General features: G+C 45.4%; 1 protein-coding gene across 2 annotated transcripts in view; it reads left to right on the top strand.

The window, feature by feature from the left end:
• The window catches only part of LOC137367738 (sideroflexin-5-like), a 297,384-nt gene extending 287,823 nt beyond the window's left edge, over positions 1–9,561 (top strand). For both annotated transcript variants that reach the window (XM_068028670.1, XM_068028669.1), the window contains one exon: positions 6,033–9,561. In XM_068028670.1, coding sequence (XP_067884771.1) covers positions 6,033–6,120 — 88 coding nt within the window. In that variant the 3' untranslated portion in view covers positions 6,121–9,561. The remainder of the gene's footprint in view (positions 1–6,032) is intronic.
• The last annotated feature ends 5,920 nt before the right edge of the window (positions 9,562–15,481 follow it).

Below are 15,481 nucleotides of genomic sequence, written 5' to 3'. Positions count from 1 at the left end.
ATTTACCAAGATTGAAAGGAAGCTCAGTCATTTGTACAGTCGCCCTGCCCCAGCTGAGGCTGATTAACAATCTTTGCAAATGCGTGTGTATGTTTAATTATTCTGAGGATATGGCTGATGCAGGCAAGGGTTGCATTTGTTGCCCAGCAAGGATATTTTTGGGCCAAATTCTGACAACTGTGATTTCAGAGGACAATAAGAGTTAATTACATAGTTGGGACTGAAGTAACGGGTAAGCCGGATGGGGTAAGGGCAGCACGTTCCCTTCATTGAACAATTTTAATGAACCAGTTGGGTTTTTATAACAATCCAACAGCTTTTGTCTTAGAAGTGTCAGCCTGAGCTCAGTGGGTTGTACTCTCGCCTCTGAGTCAAAAGGTTGTGGGTTTGAGTCCTGCTGCAGAGACAAGCACAAAATCCAAGCCAAAGCTCCTAATGTGGTACTGAGTGCTGTGCTGTCGGAAATGGTGTCTTTTGGATGAGATGCTAAACTGAGGCTCTGTCTGTCCTCTCAGGTGGACATAAAAGATCCCCTGTTACTATTTAAAGAAGAGCAGTGACGTTCTCCCCAGTGGCCTGGCCAATATTTACATCACTAAAGCAGATTGCCTGGTCATTTATCTCACTACTGTTTGGAGGACCTTGCGGTGTGCAAATATGCTGCCACATTGCCCTACATTACAACAGTGACAACACTTCAAAAGTAGCTTTTTGGCTGTAAATGCTTTGGGATGCCCTGAAGTCATGAAATTTGCCATGGTAAGGTCCCATAAATAGAAATGAGATACTGACCAGATGATCTGTTTTAGCGATGTTAGTTGAGGGATAAATGTTGACCAAAACATCAAGTAGAGCTCCAGTGTTGTTCTTTGAAATAGTGCCATGGGATCTTTCACATCCACCTGAGAGATCAGACAGGGCCTCAGTTTAACATCTTATCTGAAAAACAGCACCTCTGACAGTGCAGCACTCCCTCAGTCCTGTTCTGGGAGTTCAGCTTGGATAATGAGCTCAAATCTCTGGAGCAGGACTTGAACCCAATGTTTTCAGATGAAAGTGTTATCCACTGAGCCATAGCTATCAAACTCAAGTTTGGCTCTTTTCCATCAGTTGTATGTGGTGTGCGTTGGTAATTGGTATTGTTTGAAATTTCTTTGTTCAGTTTCAGATGGGAGGGGGAAGGGCAACTTTGTCCCACCCTGTGCCTCACTCAGATTATCGAGCAAGTTCGTAAATATTTTTGGCACAGTTGCCAAGAGGAAGTGTGACAGGTTTAAAATGATGCAATGTTAACGGAGGTGGTTTAGGATATGTTCTGTAGGTTCTCGATGCTAATCTGTTAAAACACGGTGACTAAAACACCCCACGTGACAATGAGTGTGTGTGTATGACAGTGAGAGAGAGAGAGAGAGAGAAGACAAAAGCTGAAACAGCAGCGACTCACACCTCACTGTGAGCGCTCAGCGGGGGAATTGTCATACCAGAACCATTACATCCTCAGCCAGAAAGGAAAGTAGCAGCAATTTCTTTTCAGTGAAGAAACAGCAGTAAAACAGATGGACCCCAACCAGATAACACAGTAATAGCAAAGTCAAGTGTGTTAGGACCAGTCATAGGATATCTACAGGTTAGAATGAGGCCATTCGGCCCGTTGTGTCTGTCTGTGCCAGCTCTCTGCAAGAGCAACTCACCTATTCCCACTCTGTGCCTTTTCCCTGTCACCTTGCAAATTTTATCTCATCAGATCTACTCTCCTTTTAAATTCAGTATATTACTCTAGCTCATCCTTCATTCCTGTGTTTGCTGAACATACATTGGTACCTGGTCCGCCAATACCAATTCTCATCCTTGTGTTCAGATCTCTCCATGGCCTCACCATTCTCTATCTTAGTAATCTCCTTCAGCCCAACAACCCTCTGAGATATCTGCACTCCTCCAATTCTGTCCTCTTGTGCAGCCTGATTTTAATTGTCCTACATTGGCAGCTGAGCCTATGGTAGCTTCAGCTGCCAAGGCACTGAGCCTGGAATTCCCTCCAGAAACCTCTCCCTCTCTTTGTACCTTACCACCATTGAGACACTCCTTAAAACCTACTTTTTTAGCCAAGCTTTTGGTCACCTGTCTCTATATTTTTTCATGTAGCTCATTAAAGGTGCTATACAAATGAATGTTTTTGGTGCTAATGAAGCATTTTTCTTGCAGGTCTGACCTGGTAAATGATCTTAGATTTTCAAATTGTAAATTAGAGAAATATTAATAAAAGTTTACAAATTACTGCTGCGAATAATAGTAGACAAATGCTTAACACAATAGTATGAAATCCCTTTCACCAGTGATTTAGTGGAGAAGTATCCTGCTTAAAATTCAAGTTAAGGCCAGCATTACAGTAGCAGACACAGGAATATCAGGAGTGCACTAAGTGTTTGCTCACTAATATCATCACATTCATTTCTAGTCTGAATGGTTGGAAATGAGGAAGCAAAATACACAGAAAGGAAAATCAAAGGAAAATCAGCAGGAAATGCATGAAAGAGAGAAGCAGATGGCAAAGGAAGAGAGCAGAAACAGCAAGGCCAGATAAAGAGGACTTTAAACTCAGAAGATGAGTGAAAGGAATCTGATAACAGCATAAGTCTGAAGACAAGCGAATTAGGAGATAAGAGTAAAGGTCAGACTAAGTTAAGGAACAAGGATAACATCAAAGATCAGGGAACAAATATAGTTATAAAACAGAAGTATAAATGGACTATTAAAAAAAAATAAAAGGAACAACTAATAAAAGTAAATTAAACTGCCTGTACAGCAATGTACACAGAATCCAAAATAAAAGGGGAACTGGAGGCAATAATCCTAGCACGGAACCCTCCTTTTCTTAGGCAGTCCCTCAGGATCAAGGATGACTTGCTTCCACTCTGGTTCGATGGGTTCTGAGATGGCTGATAAGTCCAATTCATGATCTGCAAATTCTGCCTCATGAGGGCTTCTTGAACCACTGCAGTCCATATGGTGTAGGTAGACCACAGTGCTGCTAAGAAGGGAGTTCCAGGATTTTGACCCAGCGACAGGGAAGGAACGGCGATATAGTTCAAGTCAGGATGGTGTGTGGCTTGGAGGGGAACTTGCAGGTGATGGTGTTCCCATGCATCTGCTACCCTTGTCCTTCTAGGTCACGGACCTGGAAGGTGCTGTCGAAGGAGCCTTGGTGAGTTGCTGCAGTGCATCTTGTAGATGGTACACACTGCTGCCACTGTGCATTGATGGTGGAAGGAGTGAATGTTGAGCGTGGTGGATGGGATGCCAGTCAAGTGGACTGCTTTGTCCCGGATGATGTCAAGCTTCCTGAGTGTTGTTGGAGCTGTACCCATCCAGGCAAGTGGAGAGTATTCCATCACACTCCTGACTTGTGCCTTGTAGATGGTGGGTGGGCATTGGGGAGACAGGAGGTGAGTCATTTGCTGCAGAATTCCCAGCCTCTAACCTACTCTTGTATCCACAGCATTTATGTGGCTGGTCCAGTTCAGTTTCTGTTCAATGGTAAGCCCCAGGTTGTTGATAGTGGGGGATTCAGCGATGCTAATGCCATTGAACATCAAGGGGAGATGGTTAAATCCTCTCTTGTTTGAGATGGTTATTGTCTGGCACTTGTGTGGTGTGAATGTTACTTGCCACTTATCAGTTAAAGCCTGGATGTTGTCCAGGTCTTGCTGCATATGGACATGGGTTGCTTCAGTATCTGAGGAGTCATGAATGGTGCTGAACATTATGCAATCATCAGCAAACATCCCCACTTCTGATCTTATGATGGACAGAAGGTCATTGATGAAGCAGCTGAAGGTGGTTGTGCCTCGGACACTACCCTGAGAAACTCCTGCAGTGATGTCCTGGTACTGAGATGATTGACCTCCAACAACCACACCCATCTTCCTTTGTGCTAGGTATGACACAAACCAACAGAGAGTTTTTCCCCCTGATTCCCATTGACTTCAGTTTTGCTAGGGCTCCTTGATGCCATACTTGGTCAAATGCTGCCTTGATGTCAAGACCAGTCACTCTCACCTCACGTCTGGAGCTCAGCTCTTGGGCCAAGGCTGTAATGAGTTCAGGATTTGTGGCCCTGGCAGAACCCAAACTGAGCGTCAGTGACCAGGTTATTGCTGAGCAGGTGCCACCTGATAGCACTGTTTAGATGACCCGCTCCCACTTTGCCGAGTGTAGACTGATTGTGCGGTAGTTGGCCGGATTGGATTTGACCTGTTTTTGGTGCACAGGACATACCTGGGCAATTTTCCACATTGCCGGGTTGATGCCAGTGTGTAGCTGTATTGGAACAGCTTGGCTAGGGGGCACAGCTAGTTCTGGAGCACAAGTCTTCAGTACTATTGCTAGGCCTATAGCCTTTGCAGTATTCAGCCGTTTCTTGATATCACGTGGAGTGAATTGGATTGGCTGAAGATTGGCATCTGTGATGCTGGGGACCTCAGGAGGAGGCTGAGATGAATCATTCACTCGGCACTTCTGGCTGAAGATGGATGCAAATGCTTCAGGCTTACCTTTTGCTCTGGTGCGCTAGACTCCCTGACGTTGAGGCTGGGGATATTTGTGGAGCCTCCTCCTCCAGTCAGTTGTTTAATTGACCTCCACCATTGATGACTGGATGTGGCAGGACTGAACAGCTTGGAACTGATCCGTTGGTTGTGGGATCATTTAGCCCTATCGCATGCTGCTTCCGCTATTTGGCATGCAAGTAGCTGTGTTGTAGCTTCACCAGGATAACACCTCATTTTTAGGTATGCCTGGTGCTGCTCTTGGCATGCCCTCCTGCACTTTAGGGGATGTGGTGGCATAGTGGTATTGTCAGTGAACTAGTGCCTAGGCTGATGCTCTGGGGACAAAGGCTCAAATCCCACCACGGCAGGTGGTGACATTTGAATCCAATTAATAAAAATTTGCAGTTAAAAAACAAAAGCTAGTCTAATGGTGATTGTGAAACCATTGTCAATTGTTGGAAAAACCCATCTGGTTCACTAATGTTCTTTAGAGAAGGAAATCTGCTGTCCTTACCTGGTCTGGCCTACATGTGACTCCTGACCTGTAGCAATGTGGTTGATTCTTAAATGCCCTCTGCAATAGCTGAGCATGCCACTCAGTTAAGGGCAGTTTGGGATAGGCAATAAATGCTGGCCTAGCCAGTGACATCCCACATCCCATGAATGAATCAATAAAAAAAAAACTCTTCATTGAACCAGGGTTAGAGTGGGGGATATGCTGGGCCATGAGGTTACAGATTGTGGTTGAATACAATTCTGCTGCTGCTGATTTGCCACAGTGCTTCATGGATGCCCATTTTTGAGTGGCTAGATCTGTTCGCACTTGCAAGCGTCATTTGCATACTGAAGCTCACCCAATGAGGTTGGAGTGATTTTGGTTTTGGATTGAAGGCAGCATAGTTTGAACAGTTTCCTGTCTGTTCTGTAGATTACCTCCAAGCCTGTGGCTAGTTTGATGGAGGTGAGGTGTAGGATTGCAGGGAGGAAAGTGGAGAAGAGGGTTGGTGCGATAACACAGCTTTGCTTGACCCCGGTCTTGACTTAGATGGCATCTTTGGTGGTTCCGTTGGTGAGGATCATGGCTTGTATGTCATCGTGGAGTAGATAGAGGATGATGACAATCTTCTGAGGGCAACCAAATTGTAATGACTGTATTTACAGCTCAGAAACAGGCCATTCGGATCTAAGTTGGTGTTTATAATTCACATGAGCCTCCTTCCACCCCTCTTCATCTAACCCCATCAACATATCCTTCTATTCCTTTTCTCCACATTTCAGCATCTCTCTGTTCCTTTAAAAATGATCCTTAAAACCTACTTCTTTGAACAAGCTTTTGGTCACCTGCGCTGATATCTCCTTATGTGACTGGGCGTCACATTTTTTTCTTTTATAATGCCCCTGTGCAGCACCTTGAGACATTTTATTACATTAAAGCTATAGAAGTGCAAGTTGTTGTTTTTGATCCCTTTCATTTTTATTTTGTAGATTGAAACTTCGAAACTGGAGCCGGAGATCAAGACAGCGACATTCGAGAAGAGTGTCTTTTATAATAAGGGGCTGTGAGGATTTGTGATATTTGAGGCAGCAAGAGCTGCTCACTAAGTGAAAAGAAAATCTGTTAATCATGATCCATGATTGGCGACAATCAGGCAATTTTTATGGAAAGAGATGTTTCCTTGCCTATTTAACTAAATTAATGATGTCTGAAAATCATGTATAAACTGCATTGCCAGCAAGTTACTGACGGAATCTCACACCAGCATCCAATTTAGAAATGAAGTAATACCTCTGTTGACCAGGGTGTGAATGTGCCACCCAGTGTGGTACTGAGCGTGCATACCAAGGAGGTTCCAGGTTGAATTGCTGACTCATCTGAGAGAGCAACTGGCCAACTGATATAGCCAGCCTTCTTAGAGCAACTCAGGAAGGTCAACCAATCATAGAATCGTACAGCAAAGAAGGAGGTTACTTGGCCCATTGTGCCTGCTCTGGCTCTTCAAAAGAGCTATCCACTCCACTTGCTCTTCCCATAGCCCTGCAACTTTGTCTTTTCAAGTATTTATCCCTTCTAAAAGTTACTACTGAATCTGCTTCCACCACCCTTTCAGGCAGTGAGTTCCAGATCACAACAAAATGCTGCATAAACTATTTTTCCTCATCTACCGTAAGGCTTCCCAGTTAACTTTATTTTATAAGAGGCTTTTTCCCAGGGTGGAAGAGTCAGTTACTAGGGGACATAGGTTTAAGGTGCGAGGGGCAAAGTTTAGAGGGGATGTGCGAGACAAGTTCTTTACACAGAGGGTGGTGAGTGCCTGGAACTTGCTGCCGGGTGAGGTGGTGGAAGCAGATATGATAGCGACATTTAAGAGGCATCTTGACAAGTACATGAATAGGATGGGAATAGAGGGATACAGTCCCCGGAAGTGCAGAAGGTTTTAGTTTAGGCAGGCATCAAGATCGGCGCAGGCTTGGAGGGCCGAATGGCCTGTTCCTGTGCTGTACTGTTCTTTGTTCTTCTTTGTTCTTTATTTGTTCTTGGGATGTGGGCATTTCTGGCAAGGCCAGCATTTATTGCCCATCTCTAATGACCGTTGAGAATGTGGTGGTGAGCCGCCTTGAACCTTCCAGTCCATGCGGCTTAGGTATACCCATAGTGCTGTTAGGAAGGTAGTTCCAGAATTTTGACCCTATGACAGTGAAGGAGCAGTGATATATTTCCGAATTAGCATGATGTGTGACTTGGAGGGCAACTTGCAGATGATGGTGTTTCTGTCGAAGAAGCCTTGATGAGTACCTGCAGAGCATCTTGTAGATGGTACACACAGCTGCCATAGTGCACAGGTGGTAGAGGGAGTAAATTTTTAAGGTGGTGGAAGGGGTGCCAATCAAGCAGGCTGCTTTGTCCTGGATGGTGTTGTGTTTATACTAAGTCTGTGTCCTTTGGCTACTGAACCTCCTGCCAGTGGAAACAATTTCCCCTATTCATTCTATCTAAGTTTGAACACTTCTGTCAAATCTCCCCTTAATCTTCTCTGCTTTTAGGAGAACTATCCCAGTTTCTCTAATCTCTCCATGGAACTGATGTCCCACACCCCTGGTAACATTTGGTAAATCTCCCCTTAATCTTCTTTACGGAGAATAGAGAACAAACGTGCCCTTCTCAGCCTCGGCCATTCTAGAGAAGTCTGTGGAGTTAAGAAGATCTTGTCGATTCTAATACCTAGACATCACCTTGCTTCTTCAAAAAAAGATCACGTTTTGAATCTTGATCTTGAATCGCCTGATTGGTTCATCAAGTTTGATGTTCACCAGCAGTTGGTTCCTGTAATGGTGAAGCTATGAAGAAGGCAGGAAGTGTCAAGTGGACTTCCTTGTCCTCACTTTGCACATCAGCCATGTGTCATACATGCAAACCCAGAAAACAGCCGCAGCCCTCAATACCAGCAGCGTGGGATCTCCCAACTGGAATGTGCGTGCGTGTCTGATTAGAGCCTGGCACTCACTTCCCCCATTTAGCCGCAAAGAACAGACACTGAGGCAGAGAGGGGTGCAGAACTATAGCTCCACATGAATTGTCAGCTTCAGGACAGAAGGGAGAAGAGACAGGTGGAGGGGAAAAGCAGACAGTCAAGTAGAATGTTTAGTAACACTGATATCCTTTCATTGTTTCTTATTCTACAGTGAATGACTGGCAGACAGCACCTTCTAAGCTACTAGTTTGCTCAGGTCAGCATTGCTTGTATATGTTAACTCAATCGCAATGCCCAGTTGCAATTTCTGTCAACCAGCACCTGATAGACTATCGGAGCTTTACAGCACAGCAGGAGGCCAGTCGCAGCGCACCCTGACACTGAGAGGTCCAGTGCACCTCATCCTTATGCTGAGAGGTCCAGTGCAGTTCATATGGACATAAGAAATAGGAGCTGGAGTAGGCAATTTGGCCCTTCATGCCTGCTCTGCCATTCAACAAGATTATGGCTGATCTTCTACCTCAACTCCACCTTCCTACACTATCCCCATATCCCTTAATTTCTTTAGTATCTGAAAATCTATCAAGCTTACACTGAGGTCCATCGCATCTCACACTAATACTGGAAGAGGTATCTATTTTGTCACATTTCTCTTTATTCCAAACCATTACAAGAGATGTACTGACTGTATCTCTACTGATGTTAATGTCACTCAATAATCCCTCCCCCTGGAACCTATAAATGCCTCACGCTGATAGGACTAACCAACCTCTTGGCTGTTATAAAGATGGTTAAGGCTGTGGAAGCAGAGTTCATATTACGGCCTGTCAGACAGTCTATCAGCATGCGAATCCTTCTGCCACTTCACTCTGATCTCTAGGTGAAGAGTGCAAAGATACACAAACAACAAATAAGCCACCCTGTGAAACTGTTAATCAGCCTATGAATCCTTGCACTGCTTCAAGGGTAGTGCATTGGGCAGCAGCACTGGGTGCAGTGGGTTCTGAAGGTTGAGGAACTGAAGACATTCTCCTCAACCAAGGTATTGCATCATTCTTTGTAAATCCATAAAGGTATCGATGATTTGTGAGCTCCTTGTTTTACGGTTCAGTAACAGCAGATGATGCAGCAGCACTAAATGACTTATTGTGAAATCAAAGTGAATACAGATTAACATAGTTAATGAATATTGATGATGAAAATGTCTGAAAGATTAACAAGTGTAATTGTCTTCCATGATTTCCAAACACATCTAATGCCAGTATCTAACACGCACTTACCTCTATAACAGCTTTTATGTTGGAATTGGTGTGGTGTTTGGACATCCTGGCATGGGGTCTCAATCAGCAGACAGTAAGCCCGAGGTAAAGGGCAGATTGGCCGAGGGCAAGCAGATCCCACACAGTGGCAGCCTAAGGAGTACACCACACCTATCACAATGTAAACACTTCGGTGCAATGTGAAAATCAGTGACTTATCAGAATTTACGCACTGTATAACTGTAAGTGAGAGTGTTTGGTTAATAAAATATTCACTGAAGCAAATCAATCTCTGTTCTTCTCTTACTTTTGTGTGTTAGTAGCTGTGGGGGCTTTTTGTGTGGGTTGAGAGTTTCTGTGAGTATTTTTGGTTGTAAGTATGAGTACATTTTTGACTGTAAGTGCAGTGTTTTTATGACTTCTACCTATATTTTGTCAGCATCCTCTTTCATAGTAAATACTGAAACCAAGTATTCTAGTCTTGTCTTGTCATAGAGTCATAGAGTTATATAGCACAGAAACAGGCCCTTCGGCCCATCATGTCTGTGCCGGCCGTCAAGCACCTATCTATTCTAATCCCATTTTCCAGCACTTGGCCCGTAGCCTTGTTTGCTATGGTGTTTCAAGTGTTCATCTAAATACTTCTTAAATGTTGTGAGGGTTCCTGCCTCTTCAGGCAGTGTGTTCCAGATTCCAACCACCCTCTGGGTGAAAAATTTTTCCTCAAATCCCCTCTAAACCTCCTGCCCCTTACCTTAAACCTATGCCTCCTGGTTATTGACCCCACCGCTAAGGGAAAATGTTTCTTCCTATCTATGTCCCTCATAATTTTGTATATCTCGATCAGGCCCCCCTCAGCCTTCTCTGCTCCAAGGAAAACAACCCTAGCCTATCCAGTCTCTCTTCATAGCTGAAATGCTCCAGTCCAGGCAACATCCTGGTGAATTTCCTCTGCACTTTCTCCAGTGCAATCATATCCTTCCTATAGTGTGGTGCCCTGAACTGTACACAGTACTCCAGTTGTGGCCTAACTAGCATTTTATACAGTTCCATCATAACCTCCCTGCTCTTATATTCTATGCCTCGGCTAATAAAGGCAAGTATCCCATATGTCTTCATAACCACCTTATCTACCTGTGCTGTTGCCTTCAGTGATCTATGGACAAGTACACCAAGGTCCCTCTGACCCTCTGTACTTCCTAGGGTCCTACCATCCATTGTATATTCCTTTGCCTTATTAGTCCTCCCAAAATGCATCACCTCACATTTCTCAGGATTAAATTTCATTTGTCACTGCTCTTCCCAACTTATCAGCCCATCTATATCGTCCTGTAATCTAAGACTTTCCTCCTCACTATTTACAACACCACCAATTTTCACGTCATCTGCGAACTTACTGATCATACCACCTATACCTCCTTAACAAATATTCTTCAACACATTCCTTTAGTCTCACTCTAGGGTCTCTTCTTTCCCTCCTTGCAGGTGAAGAAATCAGAGAACACCAGGGAGAGGCAGAGAACTGGAGGTGACCCTCCAGCCATCTCGATGCTGACAGCTGCAGAAGAGGAGGTGCTAGAAATAAACTGAATCTCAGTGTGCCTGTCCATTGGAGATGGAGAGATGGAATCTCCTGGTGTCAGAATTAAAGAGCACGCAACCACATTAGAGCCTTGGTGCAAACATGGACAAAAGATCAGAACTTCAGAGGTGAGGTGAGAGTGACATCAAGGCAGCATTTGACCAAGTATGGCATCAAGGAGCCCTCGTAAAATTTCAGTCAATGAGAATCAGGAAAACTCTCCATTGGCTGGAAGTTATACCCAGCACATAGGCAGGTGGTTGTGCTTGTTGGAAGCCAATCATCTCAGCCTCAGGACATCACTGTAGAAGTTCCCAGGGCAATGTTCCAGGCCCAACCATATTCAAATGCTTCATCAATGACATTCCCTCCAACATAAGGTCACAAGTGGCAATGTTTGCTGATGATTGCACAGTCTACGGTTTCATTTATTATATTTTATTTAGAGATACAGCACTGAAACAGGCCCTTCTGCCCATCGAGTCTGTGCCGACCATCAACAACCCATTTATACTAATCCTATATTCCTACCACATCTCCACCAATACTTGGAGCAATTTATAATGGCCAATTTACCTATCAACCTGCAAGTCTTTGGCAGGAAACCAGAGCACCCGGCGAAAGCCCACGCGGTCACAGGGAGAACTTGCAAACTCCACACAGGCAGTCCCCAGAATTGAACCCGGGTCGCTGGAGCTGTGAGGCTGCGGTGCTAACCACTACGCCACTGTTCCTGTGCTGTACTGTTCGTTGTTTATATTGATGAAGCAGCTGAAGATGGTTGGGCCTCGGACACTACCCTGAGGAACTCCTGCAGTGATTGGTCTCCAACAACCACAATTATCTACCTTTATACTTGGCAACGACTCCAACCAGTGGAGAGTTTTCCCCGATTCCATTAACTCTAGTTTTGCTAGGGCTCCTTAATCTCAGAATTGTTACAGTGCAGAAGGAGGCCATTCAGCCCATCGTGTCCACACTGGCTCTCTGATGCCATACTCAGTCAAATACTGCCTTGCTGTCAAGGGCAGTCACTTTCACCTCACCTCTGGAGTTCAACTCTTTTGTCCATGTTTGAACCAAGGCTGTAATGAGGTCAGGAGCTAAGTGGCCCTGGCAGAACCCAAACTGAGCGTCACTGAGCAAGTTATTGCTGAGAATGTGCCACTCGATAGCACTGTCAATGACACCTTCCATCACTTTGCTGATGAATGAGAGTAGACTGATAGGGCAGTAATTGGCCAGTTGGATTTGTCCTGCTTTTTGTGGACAGGACATACCTGGGCAATTTTCCACATTGCTGGATAGAAGCCAGTGTTGTAGCTGTACTGGAACAGCTTGGCTAGGGGCAAGACTAGTTCTGGAGCACAAGTCTTCAGTACTATTGCCAGAATGTTGTCCGGGTGCGTAACCTTTGCAGTATCTAGTGCCTTCAGCCGTTTCTTGATATCATGCGGAGTGAGTCGGATCGGCTGAAGACTAGCATCTGATGTGCTGGGGACCTCAGGAGGAGGTTGAGATGGATCACCCACTTGGCACTTCTGGCTGAAGATGGATGCAAATGCTTGTGCACCACCATTAACAACTTGATGTGGCAGGACTGCAGAGCTTAGATCTGATCCGTTGGTTCTGGGATTGTTTGGCTCCGTCTATCACATGCTGCTTCCACTGTTTTGCATGCAAATAGTCCTTTGTTGTAGCTTTACCAGGCTGACACCTCATTTTTAGGCATGCCTGGTGCTGCTCCTGGTATGCCCTCCTCCACTCTTCTCCACTCTTCATTGAAACAAGGTTAGTCCCCCAGTCTGATGGTAACAGAGTGGGGGATATGCCGGGCCATGAGATTACTGATTGTGGTTGAATGCAATTCTCCTGCTGATGGCCCACAGCACCTCATGGATGCCCAGTTTTGAGTTGCTAGATCTGGTCGAAATCTATCCCATTTGGCACGGTGGTCATTCCACACAACACGATGGAGGGTATCCTCAAGATGAAGATGGGACTTCGTCTCCACAAGGACTTTGTGATGGTCACTCCTGCCACTACTGCCATGGACAGTTGCATCTACAATAGGTAGATTGGTGAGAACAAGGTCAAGTACGCTTTTTCCTCACCACCTGCTCCAGACCCAGTCATGTCCTTTAGGACTCGGCCAGCAATGGTACTACCGAGCCACTCTTGGTGATGGACATTGAAGTCCCCACCTAGAGTACATTCTGTGCCCTTGCTATCCTCAGTGCGTTATCCAATTTTTGTGCAACATGGAGAAGCACTGATTAATCAGCCGAGGAGGGGTGGTACAAAAAAGAACAAAGAAAATTACAGCACAGGAACAGGCCCTTCGGCCCTCCAAGCCTGCGCCGATCCAGATCCTCTATCTAAACATGTCGCCTATTTTCTAAGGGTCTGTATCCCTTTGCTTCCTGCCCATTCATGTATCTGTCTAGATACATCTTAAAAGACACTATCGTGCCCGCGTCTACCACCTCCGCTGGCAACGCGTTCCAGGCACCCACCACCCTCTGCGTAAAGAACTTTCCACGCATATCCCCCCTAAACTTTTCGCCTCTCACTTTGAACTCGTGGCCCCTAGTAATTGAATCCCCCACTCTGGGAAAAAGCTTCTTGCTATCCACCCTGTCTATACCTCTCATGATTTTGTACACCTCAATCAGGTCCCCCCTCAACCTCCGTCTTTCTAATGAAAATAATCCTAATCTACTCAACCTCTCTTCCTGGCTAGTGCCCTCCATACCAGGCAACATCCTGGTGAACCTCCTCTGCACCCTCTCCAAAGCATCTACATCCTTTTGGTAATGTGGCGACCAGAACTGCACGCAGTATTCCAAATGTGGCCGAACCAAAGTCTTATACAACTGTAACATGACCTGCCAACCCTTGTACTCAATACCCCGTCCGATGAAGGAAAGCATGCCGTATGCCTTCTTGACCACTCTATTGACCTGCGTTGCCACCTTCAGGGAACAATGGACCTGAACACCCAAATCTCTCTGTATATTAATTTTCCCCAGGACTTTTCCGTTTACTGTACAGTTCACTCTTGAATTGGATCTTCCAAAATGCATCACCTCGCATTTGCCCTGATTGAACTCCATCTGCCATTTCTCTGCCCAACTCTCCAGTCTATCTATATTCTGCTGTATTCTCTGACAGTCCCCTTCACTATCTGCTACTCCACCAATCTTAGTGTCGTCTGCAAACTTGCTAATCAGACCACCTATACTTTCCTCCAAATCATTTATGTATATCACAAACAACAGTGGTCCCAGCACGGATCCCTGTGGAACACCACTGGTCACACGTCTCCATTTTGAGAAACTCCCTTCCACTGCTACTCTCTGTCTCCTGTTGCCCAGCCAGTTCTTTATCCATCTAGCTAGTACACCTTGGACCCCATGCGACTTAGCCGGTAATTAGCAGGAGGTTTCCTTGCCCAGGTTTGGCCTGATGCCATGAGGCTTCAAGGGGTCCCGAGTCAATATTGAGGTCTCCTTCAGGCAACTCGCTCCTGACTGTACACTACTGAGCAGCCACCTTTGCTGGGTCTGCCCTGCCGTTGGATCAGGACATACCAGGGATGGTGATGGCAGTGTCTGAGACATTGTAAGGTATGATTCCATGAGTATGACTATGTCAGGCTGTTGCTTGACTACTCTGTGGGATAGCGCTCCCAATTTTGCACAAGCCTCCAGATGTTAGGAAGGAGGACTGCAGGGTTGGCAGGACTGGGTTTACCATTGTCATTTCCAGTGCCTAGGTCAATGCTGGGTGGTCTACCTCATTTTGTTCCTTTTCTTAGGCTTTGTAGTGGTATGATACAACTGAGTGGCTTGCTTGGACGTTTCCATGTCAACCACATTGCCGTGGGTCTGGAGTCACATGTAGGCCAGACCAGGTAAGGACGGCAGATTTCCTTCCCTAAATGGTTTTGTGGTCACCATTAGACTAGTTGTTCATTTTTCCAGATTTATTAATTGAATTCAAATTTCACCATCTGCCATTGTGGGATTCGAACCCATGTCTGCAGCAAATTAGCCTGGCGCTAAGGAAATACTAGTCCAGTGACATTACCGCTATGCCACGTCTGGGGGAGGGGTGAGGGGTGGTCTAGGACTAGGGGACACTGTCTCAGAATAAGAGGCAGGCCATTTAGGGCAGAGATGAGGAGAAATTTGGTCACTCAGAGAATGGTGAATCTGTGGAATTCTCTACCCCAGAGGGCTGTGGAGGCTCAGTCATTGAGTATGTTCAAAACAGACATTGATAGGTTTCTAGATATTAAAGATATCAAGGGATATGGGGATAGAGCGGGGAGATGGCATTGAGGTAGAAGATCAGCCATGATCTAGTTGAATGGTGGAGCAGGCTCGAGGGGCCGAATGGCCTACTCCTCCTATTTTCTGTGTTGCTCAATTAATGAAGCAGTCCGTGCCGAAATGCAGCAAGACTTGACAACATTCAGGCTTGAACTAATAAATGGCAAGTAACATTCGCATCACATAAGTGCCAAACAATGTTTATCTCCAACAAGAGAGAATTGAACTGTCTCCCCCTGATATTCAATAACATTACCATCACTGAATCCCTCACCATCAACATTCT

This window comes from Heterodontus francisci, chromosome 1 (assembly GCF_036365525.1).
Source record: "Heterodontus francisci isolate sHetFra1 chromosome 1, sHetFra1.hap1, whole genome shotgun sequence".
In the NCBI taxonomy this organism is placed as follows: domain Eukaryota; kingdom Metazoa; phylum Chordata; class Chondrichthyes; order Heterodontiformes; family Heterodontidae; genus Heterodontus; species Heterodontus francisci.
This window is presented reverse-complemented; position numbering and strand designations above follow the sequence as displayed.